General features: G+C 52.2%; 5 protein-coding genes across 5 annotated transcripts; 4 read left to right on the forward strand and 1 right to left on the reverse strand.

Annotated features, from left to right (window-relative positions):
* Positions 1-52: 52 nt before the first annotated feature.
* On the forward strand, positions 53-3700 carry CkaCkLH20_05644 (calcium-translocating P-type ATPase; the record flags this gene model as incomplete). Its single annotated transcript, XM_038888362.1, has 5 exons — positions 53-1091; positions 1148-1578; positions 1633-2754; positions 2814-3029; positions 3101-3700. 5 exons carry the CDS (start codon positions 53-55, stop codon positions 3698-3700), a joined length of 3408 nt encoding a protein of 1135 aa, XP_038746259.1.
* A 1060-nt stretch (positions 3701-4760) lies between these two features.
* Positions 4761-6977, forward strand: CkaCkLH20_05645 (choline dehydrogenase; the record flags this gene model as incomplete). Its single annotated transcript, XM_038888363.1, has 5 exons — positions 4761-5285; positions 5344-5929; positions 5993-6091; positions 6165-6844; positions 6948-6977. The coding sequence occupies 5 exons, from the start codon at positions 4761-4763 to the stop codon at positions 6975-6977; spliced, it is 1920 nt and encodes a 639-aa protein (XP_038746260.1).
* Positions 6978-7597: 620 nt separating this feature from the next.
* Positions 7598-9503, forward strand: CkaCkLH20_05646 (uncharacterized protein; the record flags this gene model as incomplete). The annotated part of the gene is made up of 3 exons (XM_038888364.1): positions 7598-7641; positions 7691-9056; positions 9132-9503. 3 exons carry the CDS (start codon positions 7598-7600, stop codon positions 9501-9503), a joined length of 1782 nt encoding a protein of 593 aa, XP_038746261.1.
* Positions 9504-9635: 132 nt separating this feature from the next.
* On the reverse strand, positions 9636-12393 carry CkaCkLH20_05647 (uncharacterized protein; the record flags this gene model as incomplete). The annotated part of the gene is made up of 2 exons (XM_038888365.1): positions 9636-11007; positions 11072-12393. The coding sequence occupies 2 exons, from the start codon at positions 12391-12393 to the stop codon at positions 9636-9638; spliced, it is 2694 nt and encodes an 897-aa protein (XP_038746262.1).
* A 5418-nt stretch (positions 12394-17811) lies between these two features.
* CkaCkLH20_05648 (late sexual development protein) lies at positions 17812-18951 on the forward strand (the record flags this gene model as incomplete). The annotated part of the gene is made up of 2 exons (XM_038888366.1): positions 17812-18147; positions 18202-18951. 2 exons carry the CDS (start codon positions 17812-17814, stop codon positions 18949-18951), a joined length of 1086 nt encoding a protein of 361 aa, XP_038746263.1.
* Positions 18952-21845: the final 2894 nt, after the last annotated feature.

Consider the following 21845-nt stretch of genomic DNA (forward strand, 5'->3'; position numbering starts at 1 on the left):
AGCGTTCGTTGTTGATTTACTTCTGCCTTAGGCGGTATCTTTCGTTATTAAAATGGTTGGTAGTTCCCTCGTTCTACCACCCGCGCATGGGAACTCGCGAGGTCGGCCAGAGAGCAAAGCAGACACCAGAGTCTCTACCACGTCGAACCCCTTTTTGACACCCGCAGTCACCAGTCGCGCCTCCTCAGTCCATGAGAGCGAACGCCATGCCCTCCAAGCTGATCCTGGAGCTGAGGCCGACTTCCAAGTCGACAACAACCCGTTCGCATTTTCGCCCGGCCAGCTGAACAAACTCCTCAACCCCAAATCTCTCACCGCCTTCCGCGCTTTGGGGGGTCTGGAAGGCATTGCCTACGGCCTTCAGTCCGATATTCATGCCGGACTCAGTATTGACGAGACGGCAGCTCCTGGCCATGTCAACTTCCAAGACGCCGTCAGCGCAACCTCGCCTCAGCAGTCCAAGAGTCCATGGCAATCAAGCAACATCGGATCCAGAGAAGCATTCGAAGACCGTATCCGGGTTTACAACCGCAACATCCTTCCAGCTAGAAAGGCAACTTCACTCTTGAAGCTGATGTGGAATGCCTACAACGACAAGGTTCTCATCCTTCTCACTGTGGCTGCTGCCATATCTCTGGCTCTGGGACTCTATGAGACCCTAGGCGTCTACCACCCTCCCGGATCTCCTCAGCCGGTAGACTACGTGGAGGGGTTGGCCATCTTGTTTGCCATCGCCATCGTCACGCTTGTGGGCTCAGTCAACGACTGGCAAAAGGAGCGGGCGTTTGTGCGTCTGAGTGCGAAGAAAGATGAACGTGATATCAAAGTCACCCGTTCTGGCAAGCCTATCATGATCAGCGTTCATGACCTGCTCGTTGGGGATGTCTTGCACCTTGAGCCAGGAGACTTAGTACCTGTTGATGGCATTTTTATTGACGGTCACGACCTGAAGTGCGACGAGTCCTCTGCAACTGGGGAGTCCGATGCGCTTAAAAAGACGGGAGGCATGGCTGTTATGAGAGCCTTGGAACGTGGAGAGTCTGCCGGGGAGTTGGATCCGTTCATCATTTCGGGAGCAAAAGTGTTGGAAGGTGAGACTGACTTGACCACGCGTCACTACTCGAGCCAAGACTAACCGCCTTACTAGGTGTTGGGACGTTCATGTGCACTTCGGTTGGTGTCAACAGCAGTTTCGGCAAGATCATGATGTCTGTTCGAACGGAAACCGAGCCCACCCCTCTCCAGCACAAACTTGAAGGGCTTGCCATGGCGATCGCAAAACTCGGCAGTATCGCGGCAGGACTTCTCTTCTTCGTGCTGTTGTTCAGGTTTCTGGCTGGCTTGCCGACAGACAGACGCCCAGCTACCGACAAGGCTTCTTCCTTCATGGATATTCTCATCGTCGCTGTCACAATCATCGTGGTCGCTGTCCCAGAAGGCCTTCCTCTCGCGGTTACCTTGGCGCTTGCCTTCGCAACGACAAGAATGCTCAAGGAGAACAATTTAGTGAGGGTTTTGCGCGCTTGCGAAACTATGGGCAATGCAACTGCGATCTGTTCGGACAAAACCGGAACTTTGGTAAGCATTTAACCTTCATTTATCAATCCTTCGTCCGTTCTAACACTCTATCAGACAACAAACAAAATGACGGTTGTAGCTGGCAGATTCGACACGAGAGGTTTTGAGTCTTCTGAAACTTCGGCATCTTCTGCTCTGCCAATTGCATCTTGGGCGTCGGAAGTCACCCCTACCTGCAAAGAGATCATTACTCAATCGATTGCGATCAACTCAACTGCCTTTGGAGGCGAAGAGGAGGGAAAGCCTATCTTCATCGGGTCAAAAACCGAGACAGCTCTTCTCCAGCTCGCCAGGGACTATCTTGGTCTCACATGCCTTGCGGAAACTCGTGCGAACGAACACGTAGTTCAAATCATGCCGTTCGACTCCGCCAAGAAGTGCATGGGCGCTGTGGTCAAACTCAGATCTGGTGTTCATCGTCTTCTTGTCAAGGGCGCCTCGGAGATCCTTCTTGGACATTGCACCAGCAAGGCCAACGCTTGCACCTTGGAAGAAGAACTTCTTACCGAAGCCGACCGCAATTCCTTCGGTGATACCATCAATCAGTATGCGGCCCGCTCTCTTCGAACCATTGGCTTTGTCTTCAAGGACTACGAGAAATGGCCACCCTTGTCTCCAGACATCGATAAGACAGGGCACGCGGACCTGGGACGCCTTCTGGCCTCTAAGAACCTCGTTTTTCTCGGTGTAGTAGGCATCCAAGACCCCGTCCGCCCAGGTGTACCAGAGGCCGTTCGCAAGGCTCAGCGCGCCGGTGTCACCGTCCGAATGGTAACTGGCGATAACTCGATTACCGGAAAAGCCATTGCCTCTGAATGCGATATCTACACTGATGGCATCGTCATGGAAGGCCCCGACTTCAGACGCCTGTCTGACACCGAGATGGACACAATGCTTCCGAGACTTCAGGTTCTTGCGCGGTCTTCGCCCGAGGACAAAAGAGTGCTCGTTGCGAGGCTGAAGGCGCTTGGTGAGATTGTTGCTGTTACTGGCGATGGCACCAATGACGCCCCTGCTCTCAAAGCTGCTGATGTCGGGTTTTCTATGGGTGTGTCTGGTACTGAAGTTGCTAAGGAAGCCTCTTCTATCATTCTGATGGACGACAATTTCGCGTCTATTATCACAGCTTTGAAATGGGGCCGCGCCGTCAATGACGCGGTGCAAAAGTTCCTACAGGTGAGAGGAGACTCTGGACTACTACTTCCCCCAGAAAACTGACGTCGCCGCGCATCCAGTTCCAGATCACTGTCAATATTACCGCTGTGCTCTTGGCTTTTGTCACAGCTGTATACGATGCAGAGATGAAACCTGTTCTCAAGGCAGTGCAGCTCCTCTGGGTGAATCTGATCATGGATACTTTCGCCGCCTTGGCTTTGGCAACAGACCCTCCGACTGAGAAGATTCTTGATCGCCCTCCTCAGGGTAAGAAGACAGCGTTGATCACAATAAATGTGAGTTATTGCTCCCTTCTGGGCCGTTCTATGCAATCTTTCGAAGTCCGACTGACACATTTGGGCCACAGATGTGGAAGATGATCGTAGGCCAATCGATCTACCAGCTGGTTGTGACCTTCGTCCTTTACTTCAGCGGCGGTACCATACTCAACTACGATCTCACCGATCCCGACAAGAAGCTCGAGTTGGACACGATCGTGTTCAATACGTTTGTCTGGATGCAGATCTTCAACGAGTTCAACAACAGACGGCTCGACAACAAGTTCAACATTTTCGAGGGGGTGCATCGAAACACCTTTTTCATCGCCATCAATTTCCTCATGGTTGGACTGCAAGTGGCCATTATCTTCATCGGATCGAGGGCCTTTCAGATCTCTCCTGATGGTCTTGATGGTACTCAGTGGGCCATATCGATCGTTGTCGCATCGCTTTGCCTGCCTTGGGCCATCCTTGTTCGCCTCTTCCCCGACGAGTGGTTCGCTCGCGTTGTCGGCGTTCTCGGCCTCCCGTTCGTAAGTGTGTACTCGAAGTCTGCGGAGGTGTATTCCAAGGTCGTCGGTGTTTTCGGCGGTAGGAAGCGCGCGGATGTCGAAGCTCAGTCAGCCACTGCGCCCGTGGTAGTCGTTGTGGATGACTTCGTCGGGGGCGGTCAAGAGAGGAAGATGTAACTCTCTTATCAGATCTTGTCATACCACGCTCGGCCCAATTGCAACAAGGGAAGGGTCTGAACTTGGCGCACGTTTGTTTTATTTCCTTCTGTTTGGCTGTATACTTTCTGTTCTTATTCAAACTTATACATCGGTGTCCATCACCATTTCCCCTGATTCATGCATCTGCAGCATGACTATTCAGCAAATTGACCATGGATTCGTTTTCGTTAAGTAAGTTCTGACACCATTTGTTGTACTTCACTGCGCCAACAAAAGGACCCAAATATCTCCTTGGCAAACACCTGACCGGATTGACCTGCCGCCTTAAGGTTTCTTTTGAGTGGGGGTGCGTGGGATGAACAGGGGCATGTTTGCTAGGCGAAGTTCCGCTTACACGATGTTGCATTTAGCAGCCCCGTCAACCATTCCAAGGTTATCAGATCTGACATGGGTACCCAAGTTCCATTCGGAATGTTGCCAGCCTGAAGGCTGAAAAGAACTATCGTGACAGTAGAAATAGGCTTGGATTTAAAGTGCTATGTTTATTAAGCATTATCCGCGCGTTAATGACGTCAAGCACGGTTATACATACACTTGCCAGAAACTCCTTTTTCTCCGGAAGCCCAGCATCAGAAACTTGGCAGGTCAGTTATGTTGTCTGTTGTCAGCAACAACATATGCAGGAGGCCCCGTCTCAATTTCGGTCGGATGTGTTCCTTACCCCGTTTTCTCTTGGCAACCAACAAACAGACCTTCTACAAATTGTCATCGCCGGTATCGGTTGGTTCCCTAAACCAGAAGGTCCATCATCTGTCATGCTTACACATGGTATCCAGTTGAGAGAGCCAGGGCAGGTGAATTGCAAAACGCCCAGAAAGGCAAACGACATGGACTTATGGATGCAAAATATTCCCGAGTTCTGGGCAACCTGTATGGACGACATGGACAGCGGTAAATAAATACAACTGTCTGGTACTTGCTTGAGTTACCATTGAGGGCTTCAGAGGGGTCAACGAGCAACTCGTCTCTTTCACTCATTCCTGCTTTGCACTTCGCTCGGCGACGATCGTTATTCGCCATGCCCTTCTTTCGTCAGTCCAAGTCCCAGCCTCAGTGGCCAGGGATCGCACTTGCCGCCCTCCTTACGGCGAGCTCTGTTGCCAATGCCTATGTCATTCCCCGCCAGATCAAGCCCTCTCAGCTGCTTTCTAGCTATGACTATGTCATTGTTGGTGGTGGAACTGCAGGCTTGACTGTGGCTGACCGTCTGACTGAGGACCCTGAGACGAAAGTCTTGGTCCTCGAGGCCGGCGACTGGGGCAACATGACTGACAACCTCATGGTTCAGATCTCGGGCAGAACTACGTCTTTCACCGACCTTCTCTGGCCTGACGTCCAGTCTGTTCCTCAGCCAAACTTGAACGGAAGAACCGGCAATGTCTTCATCGCCAAGCAAGTTGGTGGTGGCGCGTCCGTCAATGCTATGATGAACATGCGTGGCTCTGCGGAAGATTACGACCGCTGGGCCACTCTATTCGGAGCCGGAGCTCAGCAGGGAACTGCTGACTGGAGCTGGGATGGCATCTTGCCGTTCTTCAAGAAGGTGAGAAAAGTGCATTGTCTTAGTTACCCATACACCAAAGCTAACCGTCATGTGAAAGGGTCTCCACTTCACCGAGCCGCCTCCCGAGCTGACCGACAACTTCGACAGCATCAAGTATGATGCTTCCTTCTGGGGCGAGTCTTCTGAGATCTATGCCGGATGGCCTCGGTTCTACTACCCCGGAGTGACTCCTCTGTTTGAGGCGTTCAAGGAGATCGACGGCATCGAGTTCCCGGCCGACAGTGGAGCTGGAAAGGCGGGTGTGTTCTGGTTCCCCACGCTTATGGACCCCCGAACCGTCACCCGCTCCTACGCCGGCACTGGTCACTACCTCAACGTCAACGCTACTCGCCCGAACTACCACCTCTTGGTCAACACCCTTGCCCGCAAGCTGATTGTTGACGACAAGCTGACCGCCACGGGAGTCGAGTTTCCCTTAGGAAACAACTCCGTCGTCACCGTCAACGCTAACAAGGAGGTTATCCTCTCTGCTGGTGCCATTCACACTCCTCACCTCCTGCAGTTGAGCGGCATTGGCCCCAAGAACGTTCTCGAGGCTGGAGGTATTGACGTGCTTGTCGACCTGCCCGGTGTTGGCCAGAACTTTCAGGACCACAGCAGTCTGTCTCAGATGAACATCACTCGTAAGTGACAAGAGTCTTACGCTGCTCAGAATGATGACTGTGAGATATCTGACTCATTTTTAGTCCACAAACTCGCATCGATTCACCCCAACCCGACCGATCTGGTTGAAGGAAACGACTTCAAGACCTGGGCCGACGAAGTTTGGGCAGCTAACAAGACCGGTCAGTGCTATTCAGCCCCATCCTTCCCCATCGTGTTCCACAGAGACTGACTGGAATGACTCGCACCGAATAGGCCCTTACTCCCTCGCACTCACCAACCTTGCTGGCTGGCTTCCCTTCACCGCCGTCTCGGCCAAGGCCGACGAGCTTGCTACCAAGCTGGAGCAGCAAGACTTTGCCAGCCTGCTGCCCGAAGGCGCTGACGCCACTGTGGTTGCCGGCTTCGCGGCTCAGATGAAGATCCTCGCCGCCCAGATGCGCTCCAAGGACACCGCCTTTACTCGTCTCCAGCTTGTCCCGGACCACGGTGCCCAGGGCCCCGTTGCGATGCAGTCCTTCAGCCGCGGCACCGTCAACATCAACGCTGCCGACCCGTGGAACACGGAGCCCGTGATCGACTACCGCGCCCTGTCCAACCCCGTCGAGGCCGACTTCTTCGTTGAGTCGATTAAGTTCCTCCGCCGCTACGCCTTCGAGACCTCCCTGGCTTCCAACTACGACCCTGTCGAGTACGCCCCTGGCCCCGACGTTGTCTCTGACGAGGACCTCAAGGCCTACATCGCCGGTGCCATGTCGCCTACCGACTACCACCCCGTCGGCACGGCATCCATGCTGCCGCTTGAGTTGGGTGGTGTCGTTGACCAGACCCTGCGCGTGTATGGAGTCAAGAACCTGAGAGTTGTTGACGCCAGTGTTATGCCCATGGTTCCCAGTGCCAACACTTGCCAGCCTACCTATGCCCTGGCCGAGAAGGTTAGTCGGTGCTTCCACGTTCATTCTATCTTTACATCTTGGCTTCTTATCCCCTTTCAATCCTTTCTGGGACTTCTTGCTGACAGCTTTATGCGTATTACAGGCTGCGGAAATCATCAAGCAAGGCATCTAAGCCATTCAAAGTATCTTGATGGCAGTCATAGCAGTAGTACAGGAAGAAACAGGATAGGCAAATACACGTGCCACATTCAATCAAAGCGAGGTGCCCAACTCCAGTTAAGTGGTCTGAAGCTCATCGTAAAAGGCCAAGTGACACCGTCCGTGCGACTTTTCCTGTAAACATGACTTGGAGCAATTTCATCATGTGGATTCGGCCCGGTGGTTTTATACGCGTATAGTCCAGGATTATCGTATGACCCCTCATTCACCTCACCCATTCAGAGTTGCATTTATGCCCTCGGGCCGAATGCAGGCTCGAGTTAGCAGTTTTCAACACTTATTGTGATCAGAAACTCATCCACGGAGTTGATGTGCGTGCTTTTCAAGGTCGCAGCGAATACCCCACGGGGCTTAGAACGCGGGGTATGCACAACATGGGCGATGGAAAACCTTTGCCCGACAGGATCGAAGCTGCCTCGATGATCACATTGCCCAATGCCTCGGTAGTCACTAGAAGCTATAAATGTGTGGGAAAGTCTTGACTACTAATGACTTCATTTTCTGCCGCTTCGAAAGTCCTCATCAACCTCTTCGTCGCAATCATCATTCCCTGGGAAACATTACTCGGTCATGATGGTGAAACGTATCTTGGCCTTCGGTCTTGCTGCTACATTGCCGTGAGTTACTCATGAAATCGTTAGCTACCAAGCTTATGACATCTAGCAGCCACATCCATGCAGTTTCAGCGCAACAAGACTACCAATGGAGGCTGTATCGCCCGCTGGAATATGCCACACCTGTTCCCAGCCCAACAACAACGACCACGTACGCGCCGCCGTACTCTGAGCTTTCTAGCCTGATAAAACGCTCGACAACCACGTGGAACCCGCCTGATGCTTCTCCGACTGATCATGGAGTTGAATATGGCAATGCCGCTTGGTCGTCCATGTGGGAGCCCATTCCCGTCTCACCACCTCCGTTCACGACAACTGTCTCTCCCACGCCGGTCCCAAGCAGTGAACTCATCAAGCCTCCGCCGCACCCACTGGGTCCGAACAGAACCGAGATTCAGAACTTGACATTCCCAGGCGACTTCCAATGGGGCTTTGCAGGAGCTGCTCTTCAGATCGAAGGCGCTATCAAGAACGAAGGCCGCGGACCATCAGCGTGGGAGAATCGGTCGAGGGGCAACTTTTCTTCTTCGGGACCTGGCGCCGGCCCACCCGACATCGCCACCATGAACTACTATCTCTACCAACAAGACATTGCTAGACTCGCAGCTGTCGGTGTTCAGTCATACAGCTTCAGCATATCCTGGTCTCGAATCGTTCCGTTCGGTCTTGCGGGATCTCCCATCAACAAAGAAGGCATCGACCACTACAACGATCTCATCGACACCGTCTTGAGCTACGGTATGAAGCCCGTGGTTACTCTAATGCACTTCGATACGCCACTAGCTTTGCAGAGCAACACCTCTTTCTTCTCTTATGACCATCCGCAGTTCGTGGAGAGCTTCCTGTATTATGCTCAGACCGTGCTAGTTCACTACTCAGACCGCGTCGGTACGTGGTATACCTTCAACGAGCCCACCATCGAGGCCAATATTGCAAACTCGTGGACACCCAGCCGCTTCGTCCTTGAAGGTCATGCCAAGGTGGTGCGATGGTACCGAGAATCCATCAAAGGCGAGGCGCTGTGGAGTATGAAGTTTGACCTCAGCAATACCGGCTTTGCGTTACCGTTGGATCCGACTAATGCCTCGGACGTCGCTGCTGCCGTGAGGCGGAATGAGTTTACCGTGGGATACTTTGCTCGACCACTTTTTCTGGGCGAGAACCCGCCGAAGTCTATGATCGATGCTGTTGGCGATCGAGTTCCGTCTTATACCGACGAAGAGCTTGAGCTTTTCAACGGAACTGCGGACTTCTTTGCTTTCGATATTTACACGGCGACATACCACTCCGAGCCTCAAGGTGGTTTTGAAGCCTGTGCTGCCGACCCCAACCATCCTCTATACCCTCACTGCACCGTAACTTCGAACACGCGCGGAACATGGGAAGGAAACTTCCATGGTAATGTTGACAGAATTGCGGTAAGTACAGTCCTATTATCATTGTTTCGAGAGTTTTCAGTCAGAACATCGCTGACTGGATGTTCCACGCCGAAGGTTCCTGCTGAGCACGTCCGTGACATTCTCGGCTTCTGGCAGGCCACATATCCGACAAAGGGCGGCATCACTATTGCCGAGTACGGCCTGCCCGCATTCAAGGCAGCTGATATGTCCGTCAAACACATGCAAAGCGACCTAGCGCAGTCCAACTTCTATATCCCGATTCTGGCAGAGGTTCTGAAGGCGATCAACATCGATGGAATCCATGTCAAAGAACTTTACGGCTGGTCCTATCTCGACAACTGGGAGTGGGGACAGTACGATGACAAGTACGGGGTTCAAGGATACAATCAGACGACTCAGGAACGTTTCTACAAGAGGGCCATCTTTGACTATGCCGGGTTCATCCAGGATCACATGGAATCTTGAGCGTGGTCTTGACACATGGCATAAACATGTATTGTTATCTTTCATGTCGTACCTATCTCATCATTGAGACCCCAATTACTCGTTGCTTCCGTTATTAACATTATGAAAAGTGTCTGCAGCATGGAGGAAAGTCTAAGCCAGGTACTTGAGGTTGAACGGAACAGTCTCAACCACATCCCAGTCTTCATCTTTTGTCTCATCGCCAAAGTGCTTGAGGCCACGAGCGATGAACTTGTACGTGCCCTCGGGCACAATAGTCCTATCAGCTAGGAATCCACCGAAGTTCCAGGTGTATCCAAACCGATGAGCATGGATGATGGGGGAGTCCGGCACGGGGCCAAGGGTGGGATATCCCAGGTGATCAACAACCTTGAGCGTCGAGTTACCGGTGGAACCAATTGCAACAAGCTCGACGTGCAACTGTGTGGTGCCGAGGGTGGGAGTAACGACCATCTTGGGGTAGATGGCAGTGCCGGTGGTACCGGGGCGAGGGATGGTGAAGGTCCGGTTGGCGTTCACGGGGATAAGGAAGTGGTTCTCGGTCGAAGAGAGGTAAACGCCGTTGAGGCCAATGCCGGGAACCAAGACGGGCACGTCGTGCATGCTGCCGCCAACACCAAGGTATGGCACAGACAGCGTCTCTCCATTGCTTCCCTCGAGAGTGATGTAGCCGCTGTATACAGGGAGCAGAGTGGCGTTGAGACCGGTGGGCGGCACGGCGGTGAAGCTGACGTCGGCACTGCCCCCAGCGGGGACGGTGAGAGAGTCGGCGGCGAACGTGATCTCAGCCGAGGCTTCAGACGTCGGTGGCGGGGCGCGAGCGACGTTCAGCTGAACTTCACCGGGAGTGAAAGTGTAGACTGTGATAGACTTGGCGTGGCCGAGCTTGTAAGTGACCTCCTCCGAAGCCGTGTTCTTGACGCTGAAGGTGTGCTCGCCGATGAAGTTGTCCGTGTCATTGAAGGAGATGCCAGAGGAGCTCAGGATCGTAGTCGCATGAGCAGCGTCCCAGGCTTGTACCAGACCGGCGCCCTGCTGAGCAACGGGAGCTAGGATATCGTCACGGGCGGTGGTACCGTCGACCCAGCCCTTAGTCTGAGCAGTAGCAGAAATGACTGATTTGAGAGTTTCCTGGTCGAAGGTACCGCGGACTTGACCGACAAGGGCGTATACTGCGGCTACAAACGGCGTGCTCATACTGGTACCGGGGTTCACCATGTACTGTCCTTGGTCCCAGGTCCAGGTGGAGAGAATACCACCTCCTGGGGCGATGAACTGGGGCTTGATGTTAAGCTCATATGACGGTCCATAGCTAGAGAAAGGGCTGGTGTAACCGGCAGCGACACCATTGCTGAGGGACTCTGCGAAGAGACCGGACGTGCTCGGTGGTCCGAAAGAGACGGTGATGTTCTCCGGGTTGGCGATCCACTCGCGGGCCTGACGGGGCACGACCATGCCGATGCCGAGGATGCCGTCGACGTACACATACGGCGGATACATTCTGCTGACCTCGTGTTAGCCTCTGACATGAGCCGTGATGGTAGGTGTGGGAACCTGGAAAGACGTACGATTCGTTCTCGGGGAAGAAGAGGATATGCTTGGCACCACGGTCCAGAACATTTTGAGCTTGAGTGTCAGACTGGCAGCCGTCCATGTTCAGCAACGGGACCGTATCCGTCAAGTCGATGTCCTCGGCAAGTGGTTCACAGGCAGTGTTGTTGGCGCCTCCAATCCATAGTCTGAGCGTGACGTTGGTAGTCACAACTGGCGTGCTAGCCTGCCACCCAAAGGGAAAATCGGCGGTCTCATTCTTGAAAGAGCCGCGGGTCATCAAGTTCGGCAAGATGGTGTTGTCGGCAGAGCCAATGGCAGCGACGGCCTTGCCAGAAGCAGGGGAAGCCACAGCCCAAACTCCCAGGTTTCCGGAGTTGCTAGCAGCGACAACAACGGGAACACCAGCCTCAGCAATACGCGAGACAGCAACAGCAGCCGCGTCGGCAGTCCAGCCAGAGTCGTCGCCAGCAGAGCACGAGATGACATCGCTGCCATCCTCGTAGGCCTTGTAGAAAGCGGAGACCAGAATCTCGCTGGTGGTGTAGCCCGGGCAGCCGCTGACCTTGTAGGCGCCGAGGGTGACGTCCGGCGCGGCACCGGTGAAGCCGAGCTCGTTCTCCTGGGCCATGATGATACCGGCGACGTGGGTTCCATGACCCTGGCAGGTATCGATGGGGTCAGCATCAGGCGTGGGTGCCTCGGATCTCTCGCCATAGTCATCGCCCGTCAAGTCCCAGCCGTAGCCCACGGGGAAGCCCTCGCCGAAGCCACCCCCGAGAGCCGGGTGTCTGTAATCAACACCAGTATCGACAATGGCGACTTTGATGCCCTTGCCCGTGAAACCAGCCTCGCGCAGCTTGTCAACCTGCGTCATGACATGCGTGCTGTACGTGTCTTTCGCAGCCTCATCGCGTCGGTACTTGATGGATCTCAGCAACGCATCACCGGTGGCAGTGCCGTTGCGGCCGATGGAGCTGGGGTTCAGCTTCGGCATCTGGATCTTTCGCACAGGCCAAACACCCTTGACGCTGACCTTCTCGGCAATCTTTCCGGCCGTGACATCGGGCTCGTTGTCATCCTCAACGCGGAAAGACGCGCCGTTGAACAGGCGGTACTTGAGATCAAGGCGGGGAACGACGGAAATGCCGTCAGATCGGAGTTCATCGTAAAGACCCGTGGGATCTTGATTGTCGTTGAACTCGACGATGTATGCTCCCTTGACGAAAGCATCCTCGTCGATCTGGGGAGTCGCAGGTTCGGCGTTAGCGGCGGCAACGCAGGCTGTGGAAGCCAGGAGGCCAAGCCCCAGAGAGGCAACGTTGGCGGAGAACCTCATGGCGGTGGTGGGCGCTGGATAAACGAGTGACCGGCGGTGACCAAGAAAGCTCGGAGATAGACGGATGAAGACATCGTGAGCGGATTTATAGAGCAGCTCGCGGTTGATGCTCGGCGTCTATCGTATCGTATCGCGCATGAGAAATGCAGTGAATGATTCTCGCGTTGTGAGTGAACACGAGGAATTGACACCTTCCTTTTTAGTGCCCGAAATTACCGGAACCAGGGGCATTTGGCGATCTTTCTCTTGGCTGTTGCGACTCTTCATTCGTTTAACGTCGCCAAGTCGGCATCCCGCTTCGCTTTCGGTTCGTGCAGTCGAAAACTCGTCCGACTTGGACGGGATTCTGCTCCGGATGTCTCCATCACAAACTCGGGTTGACATAACTGAAAATGATAGCCCAACATATTGCCCCGCCAGGCGAGGTTTGGGATTCGCTTCGGCCAAGTTAAGGTCGTGGGGCCGTGGTCGTATTCGAAGATCATGAGTGGGTCATTACGAGCTTTGAGCACGTCAGGGTCATGCGCTCTTGATTGAAGGCGCCATCTCACAAATATCCCCGTCATTTCCAGTATGCTTAAATGGTTAATGAAGAGCGCTATTGCCAATCTAGAAGGACATTCTGGAGTCGTTATCGAATACGGAGAAGGACGTGGACTTTGAAAGCACAGACATCCATTGGTTGGCAATAACGCCGGAGATAGAGAGCGGTAAGGGTGTCAGCAATCTGCAGATCTATCTACAGTGGTCTCAGTAACTCCGGACTCCTACGGATACATGAGACATCTCAAGCGCAGGCCGTTTTGGTTGTAGAAGTCAAAACAAAAATATCACCATATCGATGGTTTTCATAGCACGACCTGGTTTCGATCCAGGGACCTCTGGGTTATGAGCCCAGCGCTCTACCCCTGAGCTACCGTGCTGGTGTTCTCCATCAACTGGTGGTTCCACACTGACAGGGAGCTCTGAAGGCCTTAGTGAGAGGAATCTTGAATTCACGAGCACAGTATTCGCCATATTCACCTGAGACGCTGGCAGGGCAGTTGTCAACCTCATGGATCGGCTTTGACTTCACAATGACCGACCTGGCATCTTTGAAACTCATTAATGGGTGAATTGCCTAGTCTTCAGCCCCCTATTCACATTCGAGATGCCCATGTCTATGTTCTTCGTCTCAAATATTTCTAATTCTGGATTCAACTTATCTTGCGTTTTACACATTTCGTGCATCTCAAACACTTAAATAAGGTAACAGCAAGACTGATGCGGCTCTTCATCATGTGGAGTCATCAGCTTGAAAATTCTTCGCCTCATTGAGCAAATGAGCAATAAGAGCAGAGGTCTCACGTAAATCAAATGTTGTCTTTCGAGGTTTAATGAATATGGCGTTTTAGAGTCCTTATAACATAAAGAAAAGATCCGAGCAGCAAATACACCAAATCGCTTATGCGTATCTAAAACTACTATGAGAACAGCCTCCTCGACATGTGTTATGTTTGTAGTGTTTCTCATTTAACTCTAAAATGCTGTGTCCACCTCATAATTGCTCTTCAATTCAAGGCACCTGATCTCATTGGATGCCTCGCACAGCGTGTTGAGTTGCTAAATCATTCTTAGCCGTCTAGAAGTCGTCTACAACGAGTTCGAATGAAAGAAAAGCTGCATATCGAACTTCGCAAGGCTATCTATAGAAGTTCCACGTTGGATAATGAGTTTATTTTTTAAAAAAACATTCCTATGTAAAATTTCTACCTCATTTATCTTTCGCTTGTGCCGGAAAACCTCTTGTTTATTCTCTCTTGCTGTCAAGACAGGGCTTCAAATTCTTCAGATTTTGATGAGTGCAGGCCGCACTTAGGCTGAAGCTCAGGCGAGGTATGCTGTATGGGCCGACATGAAGCGATTTATAATCATAGGCTGTCCAATTAATGCGATGTATAAATCGTGGCGCCTGCGAAGGGGAGCAATGTCCTCGGAGGCCGTGAGGAAACCTCGTGTTACGATGACAATGACTGGATGAACTCCGATTATTTCATCAGCAATTAAATGCAGCAACTGAGCAACGTATTCATGTTTACTTGAGATGGATTAATGCAATTCATGTCACGGGGGGGCCGGTGGTCTGACCAGCGACGAACCTCAGCTCCGGACCGGATGTGGTGAGCTTGATCGCATGCGTCTCCGTGCCGCTGTCCGACCAGCGGCTCTTCGTACTATCCGAAGCCTCCGGAAACCAGGAGCCCAAACTCATTTGATCCCTCGGAAGGCACAGTCAATGAGAGGTCTTTTGCCTTTCGGATAGATCCAGGAACCGGGTTCAGATTGAGGCGAGATAGCGCCGTTTCGAAACAGCCTTCAGTGGTATCCGCAAAGAAGGGGTTCTAGATGTGAGCCATACGAAGCAAATCGTTGAGGAAATGAACAGATTGGACAGACTTTTCGAAGGTCCGTACGAATCCATACCCCACACTGAACTCGAGCACGAAACGGGCGCAGGCGTTTGGAGACAACACCACCAAACACTTGGCGGGGTGTTCGCGAACGACATTCTCCAAACTTGACAGTGACAGAACAGTAATTGTATGCTGTAATGCAACAAGACCCAATCCCAGGCACCATAAAGCTTTTCACTCAGGTTTTCAAGCGTGCGTGCTAGCTTTGCAGGTCGCAGGTTGCGGTTTGCATAAAGGTCATGGACCTCTAGATCGTCCCAAGGTGTTCGGATGCCAAGACAGAGGTTGGAGCAACGAGTCCTATGCTACTCCCTGGTTTAAAAATTTCATGCGGTTTCCTGTAGACATGAACGACTTCACAACTCAAATGAGACGACCATCTTTCTCTGTGATTTCTGCCTGCCTGACGTGAGAAGAGCTTTATCCTCTGCGGTCTCCGTCTGAACGCACAGGACTTGGAATGAGGTCGCTTTCGTGGACCATATCTGATATCTTCATATTGCGCCCGGACAAAGCACACGTCGCAAAGTCTCGACTTTAACTCGACGCTAGAAGCACGTCCATCGCGACATATTCCGAATGCAGTTCGCGCACGCCGCGCTGAAGTCACAGCTTGGCAAGCTGGATTGTACTATCACAGTTGTCAATATTGGAACTTGAGGGACTGTCATGAACTCGTTCCGCAAGAGCAATCTGTCAAGCTTGGCAGAGTATCCTCTGTCTCAAGATGAACCGGATGTTCACGGTAGCGATTCATGATGTACCTACATTGTTGTCTTGGATGCCTTGACTCGTCGAGAGGTGAGATGGGAGTTGCCGCAGTCACAAGTGACACAAACACTTTCCGCCTGCCAAGGCTGCAGAAACCAAGGCGATACAGAAGAAATGGACTGATTGTTTTTGTCGGGCATCCATCGTTTACATCTCATGGGCACATCTAGTGGGGTCACAGGGGTTTTGACAACAGTAGTAGCCGGATGCGAGTAGTGAATCATAATCCATTGCAGAAGAGCTGAGTTTACAGGCAAGGTACGCAGTCGACGAAGGGCTGAACTCGTCCAATGTTTCGGCCTCAGTGAGGTGAACTTGGTTTCCGAGGACTCGCTGATTTTAATGACGAGAGGATCGCGTAAAGATCTAAGCATGCCGAGCATCCAAAGCAAACAACCATTTATTTTGTCCCTCGATCCGGATAGCATACCTCCGAAACCATGAAAAGTTTACCATTCCAGGCTAAGGCTTCAAGAATAGTCCAGTTCATGACCGTTAATATGAGCAGCGCTACTGTCTGTGTTTAACTGGATCATGATAACGGCTTACGGCAATTGACAGTCGGCCGGCAGCCCAAGGGTGGATAAGTTCATGAAACGGACCTGGCAAGTACAGAGAGATGCCAGCCAGTGGAAACTTATTGAGACAGTTCAGCCTACGTCGACTGAATAAGTAACGGCGTAGCTGTGCAGGATGAATTTTGATTCGAGCGGAACTGGTGTGTTGTCAAGGAGATCATCAACAATGAAATTGTAGTCATCCGGGCCTGATGACGACTCGCCATATGCTGTGGATTTGACACCAGTCGTCCGACACACGCGGGGTTGGAAATACACTGATCCTTTGGTATCAGCGCACGTCCGGCGAGTTCTTGAGGCTCACGATCTTCCTGGCGGTGAGAGCAGCTTGGCGGAATTCGGCACACGGAGGTGAAGCGCTCGCGCACGTCGCACATCTGGCGGACAAGGACAGAGCGGCAGCGCAATGACCTTTCATGTAGGGACGTACATGTATGCTTGCTAGGCCCCAATGTCGTGGTACTGAGGTAATGCGGTATGCCGGGAGATGTACTGCCGTTGGAATCGAGGGCTGGTTTTCCTGCAAGATCTGTTGGTGGCAGTCTGCCGTCGCCGATCCCCTTCCTGTTCCTGATGCCGCTACTGCGGGCATGAGTGCAAGTGTGAACGCTGCTGATTATGATGCTTACGCTTACATGGGTAGATCGGGCGGGCGTGGGGAGATGCCGACGGAGCGGCGTCCGACTGCTTTGGCAGTTCTGGCTAAGAAGAAATAGGACAAGGCCATCCGCTAGGAGTGAGTCCAGAGCAAGCTACCCAGGTTGAAGAAGCCACGCTTTTCGGAAGCAACGAGCGATACGGGCACTTCGGCAATTGTTCTGCTATTCCTGAATAGGGTCACCGGACGAGAAACGGTATGGAGGTAACTTGATACGCGGAGTCATTTCCGAGAAAGGCGAGACGGAGCAACGAGCGGAGCGACAGCCTAATTGCGCGTGTCAAGTTCATTCAATCAAGCTGATTTGGAGAAAGTGACATGACTTGCCATGATCGGCGAATGTTCGATAGCTAGAGAAGACATCAATGACAGGGCGTTTGTCACTGATCGCGCAAGTCCCATCGGCTTGTCCCTGTCTCGGGAGACAACGGACATTGGGGTCTTTGGGGTTTGGGGAAGAGACCGTGACCACTGGAGAGGAACACCATTCTAGAGACGTCATTCCATCTGTAACATGCCAGTTTTGAGCAAGGCGGCGCGACTTCTTACCGAAACCAGCCCTACCATGTAATCCGGTTCTATCGGCTCGCAATCTTTCCGTACCGCTTGGGTGCACAAATCTGAGTTGCGGCCCTCACTGTGATCGATGTGCGTGTGTGCGCCAACAGAAGTAAGGATGTGTAAGTGAGAAAGGATGGTGGGTGGTAGGCCGATGCATGTTGGTTGCAGTCCACGTGCGCCAAGCCAGAAACAGGTTTCAAGATTATGTATCGAAACAAACTGCTCGAGAGTATAATAGTTCGTCCCGGTTACCCATCATATCGCATGCAGTCCCTCGGAATTATGCTATGCTAGTTCGTTCGTTTGTACATTGCTTATAACCTTCCTTCCCCCTCTCAACCTGTTCACCATCGGCAGTCTTCACACAACGAACTTGGGATTCAGGAACCACAAGACAATGCATCTAAGAGCTCCCCTCGCGGTTGCCGCGATGGCCCTCGCCGGCATGTCGGCGGCGGCCCCACTCGAGCGCCGAAGCTTCAGTGCCGAGCTTCCGACCAGCCCCGAGCAGATACGCCTTGTCGAGCAACAAGCTCATGGATCACTACCAAATTCGGCGCCACCAGCGAAACTTGAACCGAGCAGTTTGACTGCATTCCAGCTTATCCAATTCAACGAGCAATTCGAGGTCGCCTTCTTCTCATCTATGTTGGAAAACGTCACCACGGGTGGACCTGGGTGGGAGACTTCAGAGAAGGATAAGCTTGTGGACGCTTTGAAGGTTGTTGTCGCCGTAAGTTGTCTAACTCCTCAGACTAGAAGATCACTCAGCTAACATGAACAATAGCAAGAGAAGCTTCACGCATTGGATGCTAAGGGTGTGTTGGATCACTTCAAAGCTTTCGCACCGCCGCCTTGCCAGTATCAGTTCCCTACCAATAGCCTGAAGGAGGCCGTTGCCCTTGCGGAGACTTTTACCTCTGTCGTTTTGGGTACTCTTCAGGATGCAAGTCAGCTTCTAGCGAAAAATGGCGACTCTGGTCCGGTACGCGCTGTCGCTTCCGTCATCGGTCAGGAGGGCGAGCAAAACGGATTCTACCGCAGCATCCTTTCACGACCTCCTTCCTCTCAGCCGTTTCTCACAACCTCGATTGCACCGTTCGCCTTTTCTGCTCTGCAGTCTTTCGTCGTGAAGGACTCGTGCCCATTCAAAATGTCTCAGATCGATATACCGACTTTTGCGCCCCTGTACTGCCAGCAAATGGCTAAGGATGGCGAGATTGAGGCCAAAGACCAGATGTTGTCATTCAATGTCGACTTGAGGGAGGTTGTGACTGCAGGCAGGTTCCTCGGAAAGGATCCCGGTGGTTTGTTCGTCACCTACCTTAGTGGTCTGAACACTCCGTTGAGCGTGCCAGTCAGGAACGGCAAATGGGAAGGCTCCAAGATCGAGTTCGAAGCAGAATTTCCTTTTGAGAAAAACAGCATGTGGGGGCTCTCCATCGCGGCGCTGACGTTTGAGGGCAATTTCAAGAGCGCGGACGATGTTGTGAAGGCAACACTTGCTGGTCCTGGTTTGATCCAGGCCAACAAATAACGTGGTGGCTGTATGTTTTGGTGGTTCTTTGATTTCGCGTGGCATTTGGATAAGCGTCATGTAGTAGACATGGGATTTGGATGATATCCCGAGCTAGGGAGTCTCTTGGAGTTACCAATAGCATAGACTAGCGTTTGAATTCTAGCACATATTTGCCCCCAATCGTTTCCCAGTAATTGGGTGTACTGCAGATGCAGTGTCAGTCTGTCAACAATCCGATGATGACACGGTTTAGCAGCAAATCCGCCGTCATATCCGGAGGACCGTACGCCATGGTCCTGAGAGGGTTGGAACGGCACAGGTTGACCCGCACGCACGCACAGTACGCGTATGTCCAGTTGCGTGATCGGCTGTGCGGAAATGTACTTCTCATCTCCGTTGTGGCTGTTTACATTCGATCCCACTTCTCGTGGGCAGAGTCTTGTCTGCGCGGTGACGGCATCATGTAAGTCGGAAAAGATGGGATGATGAGCCCCTTTCCATCCACGGATGCCCCTTCCGACATTTTCGACTCAACCACATCCGTAAGAGGAAATTCTTGGTTTGACCTCGTTCGTCCGCTCTCAAGGCCGAATACGACAACCAGCTCATATCTCCCATGTCCGGTGGGCTGTCGTCTTGGGCCTCTTCTCGCCACGATAGCTTCGATTTGTTTCCACGTCAAAAAGTGGCATGTGGTCTGGCCCACCTCCGAGGATGACACAACACGACATAGCAATGCTGACGATATCTTAATATGTTCATTAAGATCGACAATCAGGCACAACGTTCATTGGGGTGATAAGAACGCGAAAGCGATTCCCTGTCGAGGAAGCAGCCTGGGTCCTGGTGCACGGAGAGCCCCTGTCACATACTTCGTCTCAGATCTTACCATCACTTCGGATTCAAGGGTACCACCAATAGTTCGGACGTTTATGATAGATCGTAGTGCAGATGCAAGCAACGGGATAGCCTTGCATTTCCCTCAATTAAGGTCTGGCTTCGCTCTTCTGGAGGTTGCTCGGCAAACGGTTTCCCCGATGAGGAAAGACCAGGAACACACTTCAAGCTTCCCCAGAAGCCAGATCGGTGGCAGAAACCTTGATTCTTCAATCGGAATGGTGACTTCACAGCATTGGCAGGCCAACCTTAAGATTTGACTGATGATGTTCTAGTCCTTCTGACCATCCAACACATATCACCCTTTTGCGAGCGGATTTGTAAGAAATGATAGCTCCAAGTCATCTCAACATGGCAACAAGTTTGGGAGACATAATGATGTGAGGGGTATGGAAGCAACACGACATCAGGTGATGATTGTTTCCGAGGTGAAGTGAGGGGGCGAAATAATCGGAGAATTCCCGAGTGGGTGTGAAGATCATTAGACCTCGGATCTCAGACGAAGTTCAGAGCATGTGTTGAGGCACCAACTGTCGTTTCGCAGTAGAAGACCTCAACGTTTTCGAATCCTTTGGCTCTAGATAGGGCGCCCTCGGAAGCTTCTTCGACAGTCGTTCTACGCTGGATCTGATTCGTGCGCATCTGCCGAGTCATTTCATAGCAGATTGACAAACGTTGGCCTGTGTGGAGCCCACTTGGCAGTAAGCTTATTGTGAACTCAATTCTGGCATCGAGGTCTGGGCCGGTAGATCACATCTTAGTCAGTATGGAGATATTAACGAATCATGCTGGCTTCATATGAGTGGAAGCTGAGCGAATCGTGCATGTGTTAAGAAGCTCGGATCTGACAATGATTTTGCATCTTACTGGGTACATTACTCATCCACGGCACCTGAATAATGTGTACATACACTCAATCATTAAATACTGCTGTAGTTAGGGCCGGCCTCAACTTGCCTAGACTCACGCCAATAAACCATTATTCTCGTGAAAATATACAATGGGTGTCTGCGCCAACTGCCTGATTCGGAGTTTACACCGTGGACTCTTACGGCGGACAATATGCCCATATAAGCCACAATTGATCATAAGGCTGCTCTAGCTAGTCCCAACTGCCCGTAACTGCATCAACCTATCACATATATCCATATCAACTCGAACCGCGAGTGAGCTTCTTGGAACGCGGCGAACATGTGCTAGCGGTTTTTTGATTGTTGGGAATCACAGTGTTATTTGCGTTACTGAATGCGCTTTTCTCTTCGGCTCAGTATTTGTTCGATTTTATCCTAAACGAACTATTCTGACCAAAGACTACTGATTCTGTTGATGTACGGGTGGAACATTGGGCTCTCCCTGGGTCTCATAATACCGGATCCTCTGTTGTAGAATCTCTCTCATCAGTGGCGGATGTGTACATATCCAGAACTTCCCTTCTGCAATCTGTTCAACAATCATCCGACTTGCCTCGTCAACATCCATGCCTTCCTTCCTTGCCAGCTCAATCATTGACTGTCGATGCTGGTCTAGTTCTGGTTCGCTCGTCTCGTGGTTCTTATCAACTCGCTCAAAGATACCGGTATTCAGCAATCCTGGGATCACCGAGCTGATGTGAACAGGCGTCTTCTGGGACTTCAGTTCCACCCGTAACGACTCGGTAAAAGCCTGCACTGCGTGCTTCGTTATGACGTATGCCGACTGCCCGGGTATGGTGGTGAAGGCTCCCGCACTCGAGATGTTGGCTATCCAACATTCGTCTCCCGAGGTGATCATTCGCGGTAGAAAGGCGCGAACGCCGTGAACAACGCCATGGATGTTGACGTTCAAACTCGTTTCCCAGCGTGCCGAAGATATCTCCCAGCACGAGCCCAGTGTTTCGATCGCAGCGTTGTTGATCAGGAGTCGAACACTCCCATGACGGGTGTAGACGTGGTTTGCCAGTGAATCGAGTTCATCTGGACATGAAACATCAACAGCCCTGGCTTCCGCTTGACCATGTGCGCTTCTGATGCTGGTGG

The sequence above is a fragment of the Colletotrichum karsti genome, assembly GCF_011947395.1.
Source record: "Colletotrichum karsti strain CkLH20 chromosome Unknown Scaffold16, whole genome shotgun sequence".
In the NCBI taxonomy this organism is placed as follows: domain Eukaryota; kingdom Fungi; phylum Ascomycota; class Sordariomycetes; order Glomerellales; family Glomerellaceae; genus Colletotrichum; species Colletotrichum karsti.